This window comes from Crinia signifera, chromosome 11 (assembly GCF_055691185.1).
Source record: "Crinia signifera chromosome 11, ASM5569118v1, whole genome shotgun sequence".
Taxonomy (NCBI): Eukaryota; Metazoa; Chordata; class Amphibia; order Anura; family Myobatrachidae; genus Crinia; species Crinia signifera.
This window is the reverse complement of record NC_139227.1, coordinates 54,400,307-54,422,540: the sequence shown is the minus strand read 5'-3', so window position 1 is coordinate 54,422,540 and position 22,234 is coordinate 54,400,307. Positions and strand designations below refer to the sequence as shown.

Sequence of the window (22,234 nt, the reverse complement as noted above, 5' to 3'; positions counted from 1 at the left end):
GGTAAATTCCTTCTTAGATGAACAAAACTATGGGGTGGGGTAGATGTTACTTGTGCAGAGAGAGTTAGATTTAGATACATTGTCCCTGGTGCTTCGTACACGAGGAAACATCTATGGACCTCTTCTGGGGCTGTGCCTATGCACAGTTGTTGGATGTTCTAGAGACTGTGGGGTAGATTTATGAAGCTCTGTGAAGTGATAAAGTGTCTGGTTTTTATCACCGGCCAATCAGCTCCTACCTGTGAAGTTATAGGCTTGGTTTGAAAAATGACAGGTAGGAGCTGATTGGTCAGTGATAAAAAACAGTTTATCACTTCACCGAACTTAATAAATCTACCCCTGAATTCAAAGATTCTGTGCCCAGGAACTGTTTTTCTTAACTTTTAATATTGTATGGACTATTCTCCAGCACCCACATGTATGGGGCGACCCAGGAAGCCTGACACCTTATAAACTGTGTTAAGGACACTTTGTGGTTTGCCAGAAATCATCTCATACTGAGGAGGGAGAGAATGTCTATCCAGGACTGCTGCCGGCTTGTTCACAGCCTGCTCAGAGACCATTCCATTAGGGATAGCCCTGAGGAAGAAGAGAACTAAACCCCCTTTCTCCTGGTCCTTTCACCTTGTTTAAAATGTTTTAAACAGACTTTGGCCCCTTCCCCCTCACTTCACAATGTCATTCTATTTATTGCCCTCCCCTTATATGTGTCCCCCCTACCCCCCACACCTATAGCCTTGTATACCGTAATGTTAGTGGCCTAGTGACTCCTGATTGGCCGCTAGGCGGCCAAAAGCGGTATTAGGGAGGAGACACCGGATGTAAACACACATCCCGCATCGCCTTTAGATAGTCCGCGGGTGTCACAGTGGTCGTTTTTTGTTTTGCCAAGACCGTGGATGCTACTTGGAACGAAGCGGACTTGATCTACGCTGGAGGACCCTGGCAAGTATGGTTTCCTTCCATAGGTACCCATACTGGATTTCTTCAGGACCATCGGATAGATGGAGAAGTACCTACCGTGTCAAGATAGGTACGTTTCTGGATAAATGGGCTCTGAATGTAATAAAGTTTTATTTTTCTGGTGCCAGTGTGTATTTATTTAACTATTGGTTCTGCTGTTGAACTAAGAGTCCCAGCAAGCCCATTAATGGGCCGCATGCTGGGACTTGTGGTTCTCTAAGTCCCTGCATGCGGTGTAGGCTTGCTGGGACTTATGGGTTCCACAGCAGAACCCAATAGTTGCTTTCTATTTTTACACAATCATCAGCCCGGTGGCCACAGCCCAGGGCCACCGGAGACAGTCCCAGGCTTCAGTCTGTGTAGGTAAATTATGGAGGGGGGGAATCCCTTCATTGGGGGGTCCCTACTTTCCCAGGATCCCTACCCAGGATGACCGGTAATGCTTTGGCCGGGGGACTTGTAAAAAAAAAAAAAAGGTCTCCCCCTGGCTGTGGCATTACCCTGCTGGCTGGTTGGGCCTGATGCTGGTTCTTAAAATACTGGGGACCCCTAGTCGTTTTGTCCCCCATATTTTGGGAACCAGGACCGTCCCTTGGGCCTGTTGCTGGTTGTAAAAAATACGGGGAACCCCTATTTGGCTTGCTCTCTGATTTTTTAAAACCAAGACCGGCTCTTTGAGCCTGGGGCTGGTTATGCCCATGAGGGGGGGGGGCAATGCCATTTTTTTCATTATTTATATATTTTGTCTTTTTTTACACTGAAACCTGCACGGATCTGACTGATCCGTACAGGCTTCTGCCAAATATGCCTGAAAATTTTCCAGGTGTATTTTACCGGCAATTAGCGTCCGGATCCCTCTAATTGCCGGTAATTAGCAGCCGTATATTACATACGGCCGCTTCATAAATTAGGAATCACCGTTCTTTTGAATGGCGATTCCTATTCATATTCTTTCGATGGCAAATATGTTTGCATTCGTAAATACGAATGTGCCATGAATACAAATGAATGTATTTTCGGCATAGTAAATGTATAAAATAAGTGTATTTTTGTATACGAATACGCCTATTTTATACAATTTTTATTTTGTTAGTAAACTTCCCCCTTTATGTACAATAAATATCTGCTTTTTAAATCAAAAAGGGGTGAGGTCCCAGGTTCCACAGAACAGCGTTAACGAGTCCAGTTCTCAAGTTCACTCACTCTCAGGATTAATATAAAACACATAAGGCTGAACTAAGAACTTCTAATGTTATATCACCTCTTTCCCCCACCCAGACATAGGTGGCTGCCCTGCTCAAACCAGGGGGCAGTTATAAGTCTGACTCAGTTAGGGACCTACTGTACAATTGCATTGGTATCTGACTGCGATATTAGTATACAGAATGCAATGCTATATACGATTATACTGGTGGTGTCAGCGGCTGATGTCCTTGTGATGTGCTCAAGGCATACTTGCCTACCTGACCCTCTCCATGCGGGAGAAAATGCTCTGCTCCTGGACTTCCCTGGTAATGTATGATTGCCAGCACCTGTGGGGAAACACCTTTACCTAGCTCCCCACAGGTGCTGGCAATCATACATTACCAGGGAAGCACAGGAACGGAGCATTTTCTCCCGCATGGAAAGGGTCAGGTAGGCAAGTATGGCTCAAGGTGAAGCAGGACTCTTGCAGGGTACCTATGTGAAGTATAACCCACAGGATGCAGCAGGTTAATGTAATCTTCAGATGGTGTTAACTGGTCCAATGGTGGATGCATGGCCGACTGGCCGTGTTTTGTCTAAGCTTAATGACGTATTTGATGACAGTGAGAAGAATTTGTTATCAAAAGCAAACTGAAGTCTCTTCCCGCCAGATGCCTAGATCATTGCCACCCTGGTGCTCGCAGACCGCTATCTGCCAGCTTTCAATACTTCGCCCCTTGTCCTGTCGTCAAGTGAGCCCTGTGTATGTTTTAGAGAGAGAAGCTGGGTATATGAGTGCTCAGCATACCTCCCAACAACCCTCTCCAGGAGGGACACATTGCTCTGCTCCTGGACTTCCCATCTTAATGTGTGATTACCATCACCTGTGGTGAAGCACCTTTCTTATCAATTAACTTGTTTAACACAGGTGATGGTAATCATACATTAAAGCAGGGCTCGACAAATTTGTCTAAAATCTAGGAGCCAGCATGAAAGTGTAGGAGCCAGACAAACTAAAATACTAAATCACCCCCCCCCCCCCCCCCCCCCCCAAAATTACTTAATTCTAGAAATGCAATATATATATATATATATATATATCTTATCTCAGCAGCAGCACATAATGATGATATCTTGCAGCAGCACATAATGATAATAATTTAGTTTACATTAATGATTGCTCATTTCAATACTAGGTCAGAGAAAGATTTAAAATGGTGATCCTCCTCCCCTCCAGTCCTGATTCCTCTCCTTCTCCGTCCCGACTCTTCTCTTTCTCCATACAGTCCCGATGCACTTTACGTGTTACAGGAGGGGACCTGGCCTGAGGCGGGTAGGTATGGGCTGGGGCAGGATCCATGCAGAGTGGCATGGTCTGGGTATGCAGGTGGGGCAAATATCTCCTGCTAGTCAGTCGTTGCTGGGGGAGAGCCTAAAATATGTAGTCCCCTGTAAGCCAGTGAGACACATTCGAGTAGCCTGTGACGCTGCCAACGGCCTGCATCCATCGCCCCAAATATCGGTCCTACTTTCTGGACACCCTCCGTGCACCCTACCCCCTGTGGGCACCTTCCGCCTAGTCACCCATTGGCTAGTGCTCTGCACACAGACAGGGGGACAGGGGCACCATCTGCCGCCGCACATGAACAGATTACAGCCAGGGATGGGACAGCCCAGCGGTGCAGTGGGCATGGTGTCTCTCCCTGATCACCTTCTTCAGTGGGAGTGCAGGGGAGAAGAGAGCTGCCCACCGCCAAAGCCCAGCCTGCACTCAGCTGCTGCAGTCTGGTCTGGTGAGCTGCCTGGGGTTACCGGGCTACATAGTCCCGCTGTCCCCCGGCGCTCACCTTCCCTGCAGAGCACCTTCCATCCTGTGGGACCAGCACTTCCTCTGCTGCCCGGCCGTCCTATTGGCGTCAGTGCTGACTCCACACTGACGACCGGGGCAGTCATGGACGCCACATCTCTAACTGCCGCCACTCACCAGCAGCAGAGTTGCCCGCTCTAGCAAGTCGCCTGCCCTGTCGCCTCATCATCGCTCACTTCCTCAGCATTGCAGGTGGGTGCGCTGGCTGAAGGTTTGGAAGAGCCGCGCCGACACATATGCAGCTTCCGGAAATTGGGGGCGTGGCTTCATTACGTGTGTCAGGCCCCGGCGTCTGAGAGCGGAACACTGCTCACAAGGATCTACCCAGATGCTGCGAGGGGTTCGGCTACGGAGGGGCTAACTATTGTCTGCTGGAGCAGATACACTGGGGTATTTTGGCTACAAATGTTATAAAAGGAGCGTAGGCAGGAACAAAGAGACACTGCCACGTCCTATGACATCTCCTTAGCAGACCACACCACCTACAGGATCTGGTCGCCAGCAAGGAGAATCTGGTCGCCATGGCGACCTGGCGACCAGGGTTTGTCGAGCCCTGCATTAAAGGAAAGTCCAGTAGCAGAGTAATGTGTCCCTCCTGGCATAGGCGAATCTAGGGGGTGGTCCGGGGGTGCACCGGACCACCCATTAGACCGCCGCACACACAATAAAAAAAAAAATTACAGCCGGGCAGAAAAGGGCTGTGCGCTGCCCGACTGTTTACAATTCCTTTTTAACTTCTAAACATAGCCGCACTGCCGCAGCAGCTCCGCCCCCGTCGATATCTTCAATGCTCCCACTGGACCGCCGGCAGCCAATTAGGAGCGGCCACCAATACCACCAATGCCGCTCCTGATTGGCTGCCGGCCGCAAGCTCCAGCGGGAGTATTGAAGATATCGACAGAGCTGCTTCTTTGCCAGCGGCAGCGGTTCCCAAACTGTGCGCGCCGCGGCTACCAGGGGTGAAGGGAGGATGGGCGGGGATGTGCTCGGAGGCATCAGGCTGCGGGGGGGGGGGGTTAGGTTTTGGACGTGGGGTACGTTAGTTAGGTTTAGGCACTAGAGGGAATGTTTAGAGCCAGGCTGCAAGCTGAGGGTTAGGCTGCATTAAGAGATGGTCTGGTGCATGGGGGTGAGGGACCCCTACGATGGTCTGGGGGTGAGGGACCCCTTTGATGGAATGGTGGTGAGGGACCCCTATGATGGTCTCGGGGTGAGGGACCCCTTTGATGGAATGGTGGTGAGGGACCCCTATGATGGTCTGGGGTATAGGGGTGAGGGACCCCTTATGATGGTCTGGGGTAAGGGGGTGAGGTACCCCTTTGATGGTATGGGGGGTGAGGGACCCCTATGATGGTCTGCGGTATTTGGGAGAGGGACCCCTATGATGGTCAGGAGTATGGGGGTGAGGGACCCCTATGATGGTCTGGGGTAATTATGTCAGACATTGTTCTGCTCTGTTTAGTTCTAGAAAGAATGTCTATCAGACATCAAACGGCAGAGAGAAGACGGATACATGATCCAGGAATCTCACCTTTGTGTTTCCTCCAAGTCCTAATTAGGCCGGAAAGTGCTGAACATAGGACTGCAGGGGCCAGGTGCTGCTAGCATAAATAAACATTGCAGCGGTGCATCTAGTGGCTAGTAGTCATGGAACAGCCGGGCACGCTGCATACGTGTGTTTGAGTCAATGTGACGGGATCCCAACGCTCCCGACAGTACGCTATTAAAAAGCAACTGCCCTATCCTCTCTGCAGCCCTGCCAGTTACAGAAGGAGGGCTGGAGGACCCTTGAGCTGACCCAGGTGAGCGCTCAGAGTTGGCACTATCAGCAGCAGGTGGCTGCCACTGTACCTCTTTCAGTTTACTTAGAGCAGGTCAGGACTCAGGTGCTTGTGATCAGGGATGCCCCAGTCCCACCCTGTAGAAGCAATAGTTACATGGGGTGCTAGTAGCAGAAGAAGCAATTATCTGAGGTAGTAGACTAGTACAATGTCAAGCAGCAGTTACATGGGGTAGTAGGAGAAGGAGGGATATAGTTACCTGGGGCAGTTACCTGAAGATAGAAGTTCAACAGGATCCCTAGGAATCCAGGCCCGGATGCCATATAGTACACCCTCTGGCATTTGCAGGACACTGCTCAGCCCTGCATTACCTGCTCGGAGTATGCGGGACGTACAGTATATGCCCTCTTGGCAACAAGCATGTATTCCCCCTTGGCAATGAGCATGAAGCCCCCTTGGCATCGAGCACAAAGCCCCTGGCATCGAGCATGAAGCCCCTGGCATCAAGTAAGAACCCCCTAGCAATGAGCATGTAGGTAAGTGGCACTTATGTGTCAAATATGTAATGGGCATTATAGTTTGTTATATACAGTAGGAGCAAGTTTCATCTTTGCTCCTTTGCTCATGGCTAGCCATGGCTATTCTATTGTTCTCAGCTGCAATACAATACGTATTGCAGCTGAGAACAATAGAATAGCCATGGCCAAAGGAGCAAAGATGAAACTTGCTCCTACTGTAGTATGCAATGGGCATCATGATGTGTGGCACAATGTGTAATGGGCGTTATGGACTTATGTGTAATTGGCATTATGGCGTGTGGCTTTATGTGTAATGGGTATTATGGAGTTTGCTAAAATGTGTAATGGGCATGGCGTGTGGCATGGGCATGGCTATGTGTAAATGCACGCCCCTTTTTGTGATGCCACGCCTCCTTTCCATGAGACCACGCCCCCTTTTCGCTGTGCGGCTTCGCCGCGCAATAGTCGCACATGCTGGGTGATTGAGTCTGGGACCACCCATTACCATATTTCTAGATTCGCCTATGCCTCCTGGAGAGGGTCATGTTGGGGAGGTATGGGTCAGGGTGGCACAGTCTAGTGTCAGGTGAGCCCTGAGTATGTTATACCCCTTTTACACCAAAAACCCTGTTCGGACCCTGGTCTTTGAACGCTGGAGTTTCCAGGGTCTGACCCTGCTTTATACCCCATTTACACAGCACTTCGGACCTGGGTCTGCACCATTTACACTTAACCTGGGTCAGCCCTGCCTTTCCTTAAAAATGCTTGCTCGTTGCCAAGGGGGTATAAAATATATATAATATAAAATATATATATATATATATATTTAAATATAATATATATATATATATATATATATATATATATATATATATATATATATATATATATATATATATATATATATACGAGAAAAAAAGACTGGGGTCTTCAATCAAAGTTTTGTATTGTGGCAACAAGCATCCAACGTTTCGGGGGTCGTCCCCCTTTGTCAAGGTGCGTGGTGATAAATATATATATATAGGAAACAGTATTACCCGGCACTCTGCTTGTGATACAAATATCTTGCTGCGGTGCCTTCCAGGGAGCTCTAGGATCCAAAATAACCAGCAGGAAGAAAGGCGGCACTCTCACAGACTTGTAGTAAAGTTTAAAAGTCCTTTATTGCAGCAGTCCTACGCCGTTACGGAGTTACCTCCGTCATCAGGGACACAAATGCATTAACAAAACATAGGCAATAAATACCCATACACACATAAAAAAAGAACCAGATGGATAAATACAAGCGTGATCTTATCGCCTTTAAGAAAGAGAAAGTAAAGAAGGTTCAGCTTGATTACGATCAAAGGAGGGTGTACCCATGGCTCAATGCCGGCAATTTCCAAGATGGAGGTCGACCTAATTATGGAAGACGCGAGCCATATAGGTTTCAACACTCCAATCAAGGATCAAGCACCTCTCAAAGCGAGAGTGAGTCCTCCTGTTCGACTTCCAATGCTGCAGGTGTCCCTTTAGGCGTAACTGGGACGGCAGCGACAAGACGTATCGGAAGAGGACGAGGAGGGCAGGCCAAAACCGCCGTCAGAGCAAGCACTCGCCCGCCGAGGAAAGTCAAAGCCTAGTCTTTAACCTATCCAAGGTACCATTGTCAACAACAGAGGTGGAGGTCCTAGCAAAAGGACTATCGTTTGTTCCAACTGTGAAAGCAGATGCATTCCAGTGGAAGGTGGACACTTATAAGCTCCATCGGACACTACGTTTAAAAGAACATTTTGGCAAATCTGCTCCTTCTGCATCAGCATCTGAGAAAGTCATCTTACCTGAACAGCTAAAAAAGATCATACCCCGTTCAAGGTTCGACCCCCCTTCAATCAATCCCTCAGTGAGAACTTTTACACGGATGGTGGATCGATTGGGCATGGAAGAACCAGCCCGCACTCACACCAGGTACAATCTTTCCAGGCCACAGCAATTGGCTTTGGACAGTCTGTCTAAAAGGAGGGATGTGATTATTCGCAATGCGGATAAGGGGGGTGCGGTTATTGTTCAAGATCTTCAGGACTATAGAGCTGAATGCTTAAAACAGTTGAGTGATGCCAGGACTTATATTCTGCTTGATAAAAATCCCACTATAGCATTTAAGCAAGAATTAGATGTAATACTTAATGCTGCTGTTAGAGATGGGTATATTGATGTAGAGTTGAAACAGGCTTTGATGGTTGAGCACCCTGTAGTGCCATTGTTTTATACCCTACCGAAGGTGCATAAGGACCCTCTGCATCCTCCGGGACGACCAATTATATCATCCAGGGGGTCCTTGATGCACCCGGTAGCGGTATATTTGGACACCATCTTGAATCCATGTGTCCAAAGATTGAATTCATATTTGAGAGATACTACTGATTTACTATTGATCCTTGACTCTCTTTCAGGACAGAGTGTCCTTGAAGGAAATTGTGTGATGTGTACAGCTGATGTCACTAGCCTCTACACCTGCATCCCACACGGTGCAGGTGTAGAGGCGGTGCGCTCTTTGATTTCTAATGATGTGGAATACATTGGTCCCCCGATTGACTTTTTCGTGGTCTTGTTAACCTTCATACTAACTAAAAATTACTTCCTCTTCGAGGGCAAATATTACTTACAGGTGGCAGGCTGTGCCATGGGGTCCGCAGTGGCCCCGGCATATGCCAATGCCTTCATGCACCACGTGGAGCAAAATATGTTTTTCAGGGATGGCAACCTCAGGTCGGAGGTGTTGCTGTATAAACGTTACATCGATGACCTCTTAATTTTTTGGGGTGAGGATGTTGAAAGCTTGAACCAGGTGTTTGAGGACCATGCCCACAGTGACAGTGTGGTCAGGTTCACTCATACCATGAATACTGAACGGGTGGAGTTCCTGGATGTCGCAATCATGAGAAGGGGGGCTGCTATCAGCACCTCCCTTTTCGTGAAAGCGACAGACAGGAACACACTATTGAGAAATGAAAGCTTTCATCCCACCCCTCTACGCAAGGGATTACCATATTCGCAATTATTGCGGGTTAAAAGGATAACATCAAACCCTGAGGAGGTTCCTATGGCTTTACAAGCTATGGTAGAAAAGTTTGTCAATAGAGGATACCCTAGAAGTGAGTTGAACATCTTAAAAGACAAAGTGTCACTTATGCCTCGTGAACAACTTCTGAGTCCAAAGATACTGCCGCCCACTAATAAGGATAACAAACGGGTGCCCTGGGTTAACCGCTATTCAGTTGGGTCAGAAAGTAAAACCAGGAAAGTCAAAGAATTATGGCCCATGTTATCTACTGATAGTGAGTTACCGTTATTACATGATTCCAGGGTGTTACCCAGTTACACTAGGGGTAGTAGTATTAAAGACAGAATTGTTAAGTATGACATCACAGGATGGGACAAAACCATTTCTGGCCAAAAAAACTTCCTATCTAGGAAGAATGGTTGTTTTCGCTGTTTGGGGTGTACCACGTGCAGGTCTATGTCAGTGGGAAGTTTTTTTACTCATCCCCACAAAGGGAATAAAATCCAGATAAAATTTCCCCTCACTTGCACCTCCACTTACATCATTTACACTTTGACCTGCCCCTGTGGACTGACCTATGTTGGGAAGACCCAGCGCACTTTTCGGGAGCGCATGGCCCAACATAGGTCAGCCATACATCAGGCTCAGTCCAGCGGACATAGTGACCAACCCGTGGCTCGCCACTGTTTACAATTCAAACATAATATTTCAAGTATACGGACAATGATTATTGACCATATACCTTTGCCCATCAGAGGGGGTAATAGAAATAAAATTTTGCTCCAGAGAGAGAGTCGCTGGATTTTCTCTCTGGGGACTATGTCCCCTGGGGGGTTAAATGAGACGCTGGGGCTCCAGTGTTTCATTTGACCATCCTGTATTGGAGGGTGTTATGTGATCTTGCTGTATTTATTTTGTCATATGTTACATGCCTTATTCATTTATTATTATTATGTATACTCATGTTTTCTAGTGTTATGTCTCTTTAAATTGCTGATTGATGCATTTAGAAAGTATTAATAGCTACAGATGCTATATCCCATAAGAATGTGGGTGTTTACTACATATTGAGTCTCATGTATATGCGGTTTTTCCATTTTTATATTTTATATTCTGCGATCGCTGTTGTATCAGCGTTTTTATTATATGTAATGTGTTTGTTATTTGTTTCCATAGGAACCGTTTGTGCTGTGTGCAGAAGCTCCCTGTCTCGCGTTGATGACACGCGCCGGTTCTATCCAATTGCATAGTGAAGGCCACCCGGTCACGTGATGTGGAAGTACAGGTCAGTGAGAGGGGCCTGTTCTTTACACTGCAGCGTGCCAGGTGATGCCTGAGCAGTGCAGGCTGGACAGGTGTGTGTCATGATGCTGGTGGGGGATGGTGAGTGCACAGCCAATCGGTGTGGACACATGGGGGGAGGGTTTTTTATGTGTGTATGGGTATTTATTGCCTATGTTTTGTTAATGCATTTGTGTCCCTGATGACGGAGGTAACTCCGTAACGGCGTAGGACCGCTGCAATAAAGGACTTTTAAACTTTACTACAAGTCTGTGAGAGTGCCGCCTTTCTTCCTGCTGGTTATATATATATATATATATATATATATATATTACTACTACTTGAATAACATTTTTGAGGGGGTAGATGGGGGAAGCTGTCCCCGGGTGCTGGGAGGAGGGGGGCCCTGCGGCTGCTGAGGGGGTACCTGTCAGCCTGAGGTCGGAGGGGGGTGTCTGCAGCTGCTGAGGGGAGGTGGGGGTACTTGTCAGACTGAGGTCGATGTGCGCCACCGCCGCTGTCCCCGGGTGCTCCCCCCGCAGCTGCAAAGTTCCTGCAGCGAATGTACAGTCAGTGCCGGGGGTCCCTCCAGCGCATGGGAACTAGTACTAGTTCCCATGCGCTGGAGGGACCGCCGACACTGACTGTCTATTCGCCGCAGGGACCGGCTGCCGGGGGGAGTTACAGCAGCAGCGGCGCACATTATCCCTCAGGCTGACCGGTACCCCCACCTCCCCTCAGCAGCTGCAGACACCCCCCTCCTCCCAGCACGTGGGGACAGCGGCGGCGCAGCACATTGACCTCAGTCTGACAGGTACCCCCCCCCCTCCCCTCAGCGGGTGCAGGGACCCCCCCTCCCGCAGCAGCTTGGCACAGCTTTCCCAGCGCTGCACGCTGTGGACCCACTGCGGGTGCCTGGACCCGCAGCGGGACCATTTATACCAGCATTTACACGGGTCCTATCCGGGTTCTACCCAGGTCAGGACCTGGGTAGAGGACCCCTGTAAATGGACACAGATATACCCTATTTACACCGCAACGGTGATCCGGGTCTGACCCGCCGCTGACCCGGATTTTTCGGCGGTGTAAAAGGGGTATTATAGAGAGAGAAGCAGGGGATGTGAGTGGTCATGGTGGCACGGTCTAGTGTCAGGTGGGCTCAGTGTATGCTATAGAGAGGAAAGCAGGGGATGTGATTGGTCAAGGGCATAACTACCATAGTTGCAGGGAGTGCAGCTGCTACGGGGCCCAGAGCTCAAAGGGGCCCACTTTCCTGTCTAAGTTAAATGTGTTATATATTTTTTCACCATTGGCTGTACATGGGGGGCCCATACAAATGTTTGCTGTGGGGCCTGCTGATATCTAGTTACGCCACTGGTCATAGTGGCATGATCTAGTGTCAGATGGGCTCAGTGCATGTTATAGAGAGAGAAGCTGGGAATATGAGTGGTAAGTAGGGTGACCAACTCATCCCTTTAATCCGGCACACATATTAATTACACAGGTTCTGCGGCTGGCTTTCACCTGGTTTTAAACTGCCACACTTGAAGACTCCATTTCACCTGGTTTTAAACTGCCACAGAACCTGTGTAATTAATATGTGTCCCGGATTAAAGGGATGAGTTGTTCACCCTAGTGGTAAGGGTGGCATGGTCTAATGTCAGACTTCTCCCTTAATTAATGATTGCCATTACCTGTGTTGAAGCACCTTTCTCATCAATTAACCTGTGTGAAACAGGTGATGGCAATCATATATTATGAGGGAAGTCCAGGAGCAGAGCATTGTGTCCCTCCTGGAGAGGCTCATGTTGGGAGGTATGGTATAGAGAGAGAAGCTGGGGATGTGAGTGGTCAGGGTGGCACAGTCTAGTGTCAGGTGGGCTCAGTGGATGTTATAGAATGAGAAGCAGGGGATGTGAGTGGTCAGGGTGGCACGGTGTAGTGTCAGGTGGGCTCAGTGTATGCTATAGAGAGAGAAGCTGGGGATGTGAGTGGTTAGGGTGGCACAGTCTAGTGTCAGATGGGCTCAGTGGATGTTCTAGAGAGAAGCAGAGGATGTGAGTGGTCAGGTGGCAAGGTGTAGTGTCAGGTGGGCTCAGTGTATGCTATAGAGAGAGAGGCTGGGGATGTGAGTGGTCAGGGTGGCACGGTCTAGTGTCAGATGGGCTCAGTGTATGTTATAGAGAGAGAAGCTGGGGATGTGAGTGGTCAGGGTGGCACGGTCTAGTGTCAGGTGGGCCCAGTGTATTTTATAGAGAGAGAAACTGAGGGTGTGAGTGATCAGGGTGGCACGGTCTAGTGTCAGGTTCGCTCAGTGGATGTTTTAGAGAGAGAAGCTGAGGATGTGAGTGGTCAGGGTGGCACCGTCTAGTGTCAGGTGGGCTCAGTGTATGATATAGAGAGACACTGGGGATGTGAGTGGTCAGGGTGGCACGGTCTAGTGTCAGGTGGGCTCAGTGTATGCAATAGAGAAAGAAGCTGGGGATGTGAGTGGTTAGGGTGGCACAGTCTAGTGTCAGATGGGCTCAGTGGATGTTCTAGAGAGAAGCAGAGAATGTGAGTGGTCAGGTGGTAAGGTGTAGTGTCAGGTGGGCTCAGTGTATGCTATAGAGAGAGAGGCTGGGGATGTGAGTGGTCATGGTGGCAAGGTTTAGTGTCAGGTGAGATCATTGTATGTTATAGAGAGAGAGGCTGGGGATGTGAGTGGTCAGGGTGGTACGGTCTAGTGTCAGATGGGCTCAGTGTATGTTTTAGAGAGAGAAGCTGAGGATGTGAGTGGTCAGGGTGGCACAGTCTAGTGTCAGGTGGGCTCAGTGTATGATATAGAGAGACACTGGGGATGTGAGTGGACATGGTGGCATGGTTTAGTGTCAGGTGAGATCATTGTATGTTATAGAGAGAGAGGCTGGGGATGTGAGTGGTCAGGGTGGCACAGTCTAGTGTCAGGTGGGCTCAGTGTATGATATAGAGAGACACTGGGGATGTGAGTGGTCATGGTGGCATGGTTTAGTGTCAGGTGAGATCATTGTATGTTATAAAGAGAGAGGCTGGGGATGTGAGTGGTCAGGGTGGCACGGTCTAGTGTCAGATGGGCTCAGTGTATGTTTTAGAGAGAGAAGCTGAGGATGTGAGTGGTCAGGGTGGCACAGTCTAGTGTCAGGTGGGCTCAGTGTATGATATAGAGAGACACTGGGGATGTGAGTGGTCATGGTGGCATGGTTTAGTGTCAGGTGAGATCATTGTATGTTATAGAGAGAGAGGCTGGGGATGTGAGTGGTCAGGGTGGCACAGTCTAGTGTCAGGTGGGCTCAGTGTATGATATAGAGAGACACTGGGGATGTGAGTGGTCAGGGTGGCATGGTTTAGTGTCAGGTGAGATCATTGTATGTTATAGAGAGAGAGGCTGGGGATGTGAGTGGTCAGGGTGGCACGGTCTAGTGTCAGGTGGGCTCAGTGTATTTTATAGAGAGAGAAACTGAGGGTGTGAGTGGTCAGGGTGGCACGGTCTAGTGTCAGGTGGGCTCAGTGGATGTTTTAGAGAGAGAAGCTGAGGATGTGAGTGGTCAGGGTAGCACAGTCTAGTGTCAGGTGGGCTCAGTGTATGATATAGAGAGACACTGGGGATGTGAGTGGTCATGGTGGCATGGTTTAGTGTCAGGTGAGATCATTGTATGTTATAGAGAGAGAGGCTGGGGATGTGAGTGGTCAGGGTGGCACGGTTTAGTGTCAGATGGGCTCAGTGTATGTTTTAGAGAGAGAAGCTGAGGATGTGAGTGGTCAGGGTGGCACAGTCTAGTGTCAGGTGGGCTCAGTGTATGATATAGAGAGAGGCTGGGGATGTGAGTGGTCAGGGTGGCACGGTCTAGTGTCAGGTGGGCTCAGTGTATTTTATAGAGAGAGAAACTGAGGGTGTGAGTGGTCAGGGTGGCACGGTCTAGTGTCAGGTGGGCTCAGTGGATGTTAGAGAGAGAAGCTGAGGATGTGAGTGGTCAGGGTGGCACAGTCTAGTGCCAGGTGGGCACAGTGTATGTTATAGAGAGAAGCAAAAGATGTGAGTGGTCAGGGTGGCACGGTCTAGTGTCAGGTGTGCTCAGTGTATGTTAAAGAGAGAAGCAGAGGATATGAGTAGTCAGGGTGGAACTGTCTACTGTCAGGTGGGCTCAGTGTATGTTATAGAGAGTGAAGCTGGGGATGTGAGTGGTCAGGGTGGCATGGCCTAGTGTCAGGTTTGCTCAGTGTACGGTATAGAGAGAGAACCTGGGGATTTGAGTGGTCAGGGTGGCACAGTCTAGTGTCAAGCGAGATCAGTGTATGTTATAGAGAGAGAAGCAGGGGATGTGAGTGGTCAGGGTGGCATGGTCTAGTATAATGTGGGCTCAGTGGATGTTACAGAGAGAGAGAGAAGCTGGGGTTGTGAGGGGTCAGGGTGGCATGGCCTAGTGTCAGATGGGTTCAATGTATGTTAGAGAGAGAGAAGCAGACAGAGCACAGGCAGGGAGCACACCCGGCCACAGGCAGGGAGCACACCCGGGGGCGGGCAGGGAGCAAACCTGGGCGCAGGCAGGGAGCAAACCTGGGCGCAGGCAGGGAGCAAACCTGGGCACAGGCAGGGAGCAAACCTGGGCGCAGGCAGGAAGTACTCCTGAGCGCCTGCAGAGAGCACACCTGCCAGAAGGCAGTAAAAAAACCTGGGCTTGAGCAGGGAGCACACCTGGGCGCGGACAGGCAGGGAGCACACCTGGGCGCGGACAGGCAGGGAGCACACCTGGGCGCGGACAGGCAGGGAGCACACCTGGGCGCGGACAGGCAGGGAGCACACCTGGGGGAGGGCAGGGAGCACACCTAGGCGCAGGCAAGGAGCACACATGGGCGCAGGCAGGGAGCACACCTGGGCAGAACTCACCATCAGAGTCATAGTGCTTCCATATATCCAGGAACTGTGAGGCTGTGAGCTCTGCCAGGTGCAGGTACAGCGGCTGCTGCTTGTGAGCCATAATTCCAGGGACAGCAGCAAGTGATGGGTCCTCTCTGTCTCCACTGATCCCAGATCCTGGCTGAACGCTGCTTATATATACTCATCAGACACACTGCACCTCCCACTACTCACCCATAGAGGGCAGCACAGAGCTAGTATCCCAATACTCAGCACTCTAATATACAGGAGTAGTGTGTGCATGGCACAGCCAGACAGACATGGTTACACTCACTGCTGGGATTAACCCCTTACACACCGGCACCGTGTATCCGTTTTACACTGCAATGTATCTCTCCCCTACATAGTGTCAGCTGGGATTAACCCCTTACACACCCACACCACGTATCCTCCTCACAGCTGCTATATGTATCTCTCCCCTACAACTGGGATTAACCCCTTATATACCCACACCATGTATCCCCCCCTCAAACTGCTATATGTATCTCTCCCCTACATAGTGTCAGCTGGTATTAACTCCTTACACATCAACAGCATGTATCCTCCTCACAGCGGCTATATGCATCTCTCCCCTACATAGAGTCAACATGAATTAACCCCTTACACACCCACACCATGTATACCCCTCACAGCTGCAACATATGTATCTCTCCCCTACATAGTGTCAGCTGGGATTAACCCCTTACACACCCACACCACGTATCCTCCCCACAGCCGCTATATGTATCTATCCCCTACATAATGTCAGCTGGGATTAACCCCTTACACAATGATACCATGTATCCTCCTCACACTGCTATATGTATCTCTCCCCTACATAGTGTCAACTGGGATTTACCCCTTACACACCAAAACCACGTATCCTCCTTACAGCCGCTATATGTCTCTCCCTTACCCAGTGTCAACTGGGATTAACCCCTTACACACACACACACACACTGACACCATGTATCCTCCTCACAGCAGCTATATGTATCTCTCCCCTACATAGTGTCAGATGGGATTAACCTCTTACACACCGAGATCACGTATACTCCTCACACTACTATATGTATCTCTCCCCTACATAGTGTCAATTGGGATTAACCCTTTACACACCAAGATCACGTATCCTCCTGACAGCGGCTATATGTCTCTCCCCTACATAGTGTCAGCTGGGATTAACCCCTTACACACCGAGATCACGTATCCTCCTCACACTGCTATATGTATCTCTCCCCAACATAGTGTCAGCTGTGATTAACCCATTACACACCGACACCATGTATCCTCCTCACAGCTGATTTATGTATCTCTCCCGTACATAGTGTCAGCTGGGATTAACCCATTACACACCCACACCATGTATCCTCCTCACAGTTGCTATATGTATCTCTCCCGTACATAGTGTCAGCTGGGGTTAACCTCTTACACACCCACACCAAGTATCCTCCTCACAACTGCTATATATGTATCTCTCCACTACATAGTGTCAACTGGGATTAACCCCTTACACACCAACACCATGTATCCTCCTCACACTGCTATATATATATCCCCTACATAGTGTCAGCTGGGATTAACCCCTTACACACCCACACCATGTATCCTCCTCACAGCTGTTATATATGTATCTCTCCCCCACATAGTATCAGCTGGGATAAACCCCTTACTAAAGGACACCGTTATATTGTCCTCAGCGGCTATATGTATCTCTCTACTACATAGTGTCAGCTGGGGTTAACCCCTTACACACCCACACCATGTATCCTCCTCACAGCTGCTATATGCATCTCTCCCCTACATAGAGTCAACATGAATTAACCCCTTACACACCCACACCATGTATCCCCCTCACAGCTGCAACATATGTATCTCTCCCCTACATAGTGTCAGCTGGGATTAACCCCTTACACACCCACACCACGTATCCTCCCCACAGCCGCTATATGTATCTATCCCCTACATAATGTCAGCTGGGATTAACCCCTTACACAATGATACCATGTATCCTCCTCACACTGCTATATGTATCTCTCCCCTATATAGTGTCAGCTGGGATTTACCCCTTACACACCAAAACCACGTATCCTCCTTACAGCCGCTATATGTCTCTCCCTTACCCAGTGTCAACTGGGATTAACCCCTTACACACACACACACACACACACACACACACACACACACACACACACACTGACACCACGTATCCTCCTCACAGCAGCTATATGTATCTCTCCCCTACATAGTGTCAGATGGGATTAACCTCTTACACACCGAGATCACGTATACTCCTCACACTACTATATGTATCTCTCCCCTACATAGTGTCAATTGGGATTAACCCTTTACACACCAAGATCACATATCCTCCTGACAGCGGCTATATGTCTCTCCCCTACATAGTGTCAGCTGGGATTAACCCCTTACACACCGAGATCACGTATCCTCCTCACAGCGGCTATATGTCTCTCCCCTACATTGTGTCAGCTGTGATTAACCCCTTACACACCGACACCATGTATCCTCCTCACAGCTGATTTATGTATCTCTCCCGTACATAGTGTCAGCTGGGATTAACCCATTACACACCCACACCATGTATCCTCCTCACAGTTGCTATATGTATCTCTCCCGTACATAGTGTCAGCTAGGGTTAACCTCTTACACACCCACACCAAGTATCCTCCTCACAACGGCTATATATGTATCTCTCCACTACATAGTGTCAGCTGGGATTAACCCCTTACACACCAACACCATGTATCCTCCTCACACTGCTATATATATATCCCCTACATAGTGTCAGCTGGGATTAACCACAAACACACCCACACCATGTATCCTCCTCACAGCTGTTATATATGTATCTCGGATAAACCCCTTACTAAAGGACACCGTTAGATCGTCCTCAGCGGCTATATGTATCTCTCTACTACATAGTGTCAGCTGGGGTTAACCCCTTACACACCCACACCATGTTTCCTCCTCACAGCTGCTATATATGTATCTCTCCCCTACGTAGTGTCAGCTGGGATTAACCCCTTACACACCGACATCACGTATCCTACTCACAGCTGCTATATGTATCTCTCCCCTACATAGTGTCAGCTGGGATTAACCCATTACACACCAAAACCACGTATCCTCCTTACAGCCGCTATATGTCTCTCCCTTACCCAGTGTCAACTGGGATTAACCCCTTACACACACACACACACACACACACTGACACCACGTATCCTCCTCACAGCAGCTATATGTATCTCTCCCCTACATAGTGTCAGATGGGATTAACCTCTTACACACCGAGATCACGTATACTCCTCACACTACTATATGTATCTCTCCCCTACATAGTGTCAATTGGGATTAACCCTTTACACACCAAGATCACGTATCCTCCTGACAGCGGCTATATGTCTCTCCCCTACATAGTGTCAGCTGGGATTAACCCCTTACACACCGAGATCACGTATCCTCCTCACACTGCTATATGTATCTCTCCCCAACATAGTGTCAGCTGTGATTAACCCATTACACACCGACACCATGTATCCTCCTCACAGCTGATTTATGTATCTCTCCCGTACATAGTGTCAGCTGGGATTAACCCATTACACACCCACACCATGTATCCTCCTCACAGTTGCTATATGTATCTCTCCCGTACATAGTGTCAGCTGGGGTTAACCTCTTACACACCCACACCAAGTATCCTCCTCACAACTGCTATATATGTATCTCTCCACTACATAGTGTCAACTGGGATTAACCCCTTACACACCAACACCATGTATCCTCCTCACACTGCTATATATATATCCCCTACATAGTGTCAGCTGGGATTAACCCCTTACACACCCACACCATGTATCCTCCTCACAGCTGTTATATATGTATCTCTCCCCCACATAGTATCAGCTGGGATAAACCCCTTACTAAAGGACACCGTTATATTGTCCTCAGCGGCTATATGTATCTCTCTACTACATAGTGTCAGCTGGGGTTAACCCCTTACACACCCACACCATGTATCCTCCTCACAGCTGCTATATGCATCTCTCCCCTACATAGAGTCAACATGAATTAACCCCTTACACACCCACACCATGTATCCCCCTCACAGCTGCAACATATGTATCTCTCCCCTACATAGTGTCAGCTGGGATTAACCCCTTACACACCCACACCACGTATCCTCCCCACAGCCGCTATATGTATCTATCCCCTACATAATGTCAGCTGGGATTAACCCCTTACACAATGATACCATGTATCCTCCTCACACTGCTATATGTATCTCTCCCCTATATAGTGTCAGCTGGGATTTACCCCTTACACACCAAAACCACGTATCCTCCTTACAGCCGCTATATGTCTCTCCCTTACCCAGTGTCAACTGGGATTAACCCCTTACACACACACACACACACACTGACACCACGTATCCTCCTCACAGCAGCTATATGTATCTCTCCCCTACATAGTGTCAGATGGGATTAACCTCTTACACACCGAGATCACGTATACTCCTCACACTACTATATGTATCTCTCCCCTACATAGTGTCAATTGGGATTAACCCTTTACACACCAAGATCACATATCCTCCTGACAGCGGCTATATGTCACTCCCCTACATAGTGTCAGCTGGGATTAACCCCTTACACACCGAGATCACGTATCCTCCTCACAGCGGCTATATGTCTCTCCCCTACATTGTGTCAGCTGTGATTAACCCCTTACACACCGACACCATGTATCCTCCTCACAGCTGATTTATGTATCTCTCCCGTACATAGTGTCAGCTGGGATTAACCCATTACACACCCACACCATGTATCCTCCTCACAGTTGCTATATGTATCTCTCCCGTACATAGTGTCAGCTAGGGTTAACCTCTTACACACCCACACCAAGTATCCTCCTCACAACGGCTATATATGTATCTCTCCACTACATACTGTCAGCTGGGATTAACCCCTTACACACCAACACCATGTATCCTCCTCACACTGCTATATATATATCCCCTACATAGTGTCAGCTGGGATTAACCACAAACACACCCACACCATGTATCCTCCTCACAGCTGTTATATATGTATCTCGGATAAACCCCTTACTAAAGGACACCGTTAGATCGTCCTCAGCGGCTATATGTATCTCTCTACTACATAGTGTCAGCTGGGGTTAACCCCTTACACACCCACACCATGTTTCCTCCTCACAGCTGCTATATATGTATCTCTCCCCTACGTAGTGTCAGCTGGGATTAACCCCTTACACACCGACATCACGTATCCTACTCACAGCTGCTATATGTATCTCTCCCCTACATAGTGTCAGCTGGGATTAACCCATTACACACCATGTATCCTCCTCATAGTTGCTATATGTATCTCTCCCATACATAGTGTCAGCTAGGGTTAACCTCTTACACACCCACACCAAGTATCCTCCTCACAACTGCTATATATGTATCTCTCCACTACATAGTTTCAGCTGGGATTAACCCCTTACACACCAACACCATGTATCCTCCTCACACTGCTATATATATATCCCCTACACAGGGCCGGGATCTGGTGGGGCGCCACCAAGTCTGCAAATCAAAAAATAAAGGATGTCTATGAGGATCCTTGCTGTACTTAATGCAGATGGCGGCTGTGGAACTTCAAAGACCTCACCTCCATACTTTCCCTTGAGACATATTCCCTACACTGCTGCCCCCTCCTTCTTGTCTCTGTTATGGGTGGCAAAGGGGAGGGTGCAGAAGGCCTCCAGGGAAAGCAGGGGACTTGTCCACCTTCCCGGGGGGCTGGGAGGACCATATCATTTCATTTTTTTTTTTTTGGGGGGGGGGGGGGGGGGAGTAGGTTGAAGTTTTGCCCAGGGTGCTGAGAAGCCTTACACCGGCCCTGCCCCTACATAGTGCCAGGTGGGATTACCCCCTTACACACCCACACCATGTATCCTCCTCACAGCTGTTATATATGTATCTCTTCAGCCACATAGTATCAGCTGGGATAAACCCCTTACTAAAAGGACACCGTTATATCGTTCAGATCTGAACTTCCAGGGGATGCGGTATACCATACAATCTACTGCTGCTTGTTACATTGTGGATTGTACCCTGAGGAAGGGGCGCTGACCCCGAAAATGTATACATTTGGTGATATCCACTGATAAAATTGCGTGTATTTGAAAAAAACGACTGGAGTGCCTTTTTTTTATTGGAAGGATTGCATGGATTATTTAAAGTGCACCCAGTCTAGTTGAACTGTGACCACCGAGTGCCAGCTTGTAGCTCTTTTACACACCAGCACCACGTATCCTCCTCACAGCGGTTATATTGATCTTTCCCCTACATACAGTCAGCAGGGATTAACCCCTTACACACCGGCACCATGTATCCTCACAGCGGCTATATATGTATCTCTCCACTACATAGTGTCAGCTGTGATTAACCCCTTACACACCCACACCATTTATCCTCCTCACAGCAGTATGTATCTTTCCCCTACATAGTGTTAGCTGGAATGAACCCATTACACTCCTGCACTATTTATCCCCCTCACAGCGGCTATATATATCTATCCCCTATATAGTGTCAGCTGGGATTAACCCCTTACACACCAGCACCACGTATCCTCCTCACACAGCTATATATAGGTATCG

General features: G+C 48.7%; 1 protein-coding gene across 3 annotated transcripts in view; it reads right to left on the bottom strand.

Annotated features, from left to right (window-relative positions):
• CALB2 (calbindin 2) overlaps positions 1-22,234 on the bottom strand; it is a 234,397-nt gene that overhangs the window by 201,766 nt on the left and 10,397 nt on the right. The window contains exon 1 of one of the 3 annotated variants that reach the window (XM_083164867.1): positions 15,542-15,704. The exons of 1 other annotated variant lie outside the window; for it this stretch is intronic. In XM_083164867.1, coding sequence (XP_083020993.1) covers positions 15,542-15,632 — 91 coding nt within the window. In that variant the 5' untranslated portion in view covers positions 15,633-15,704. Of the gene's footprint in view, positions 1-15,541; positions 15,705-22,234 lie in introns of those variants that run through there. One more of the 3 variants, XM_083164865.1, reaches the window with a different exon arrangement.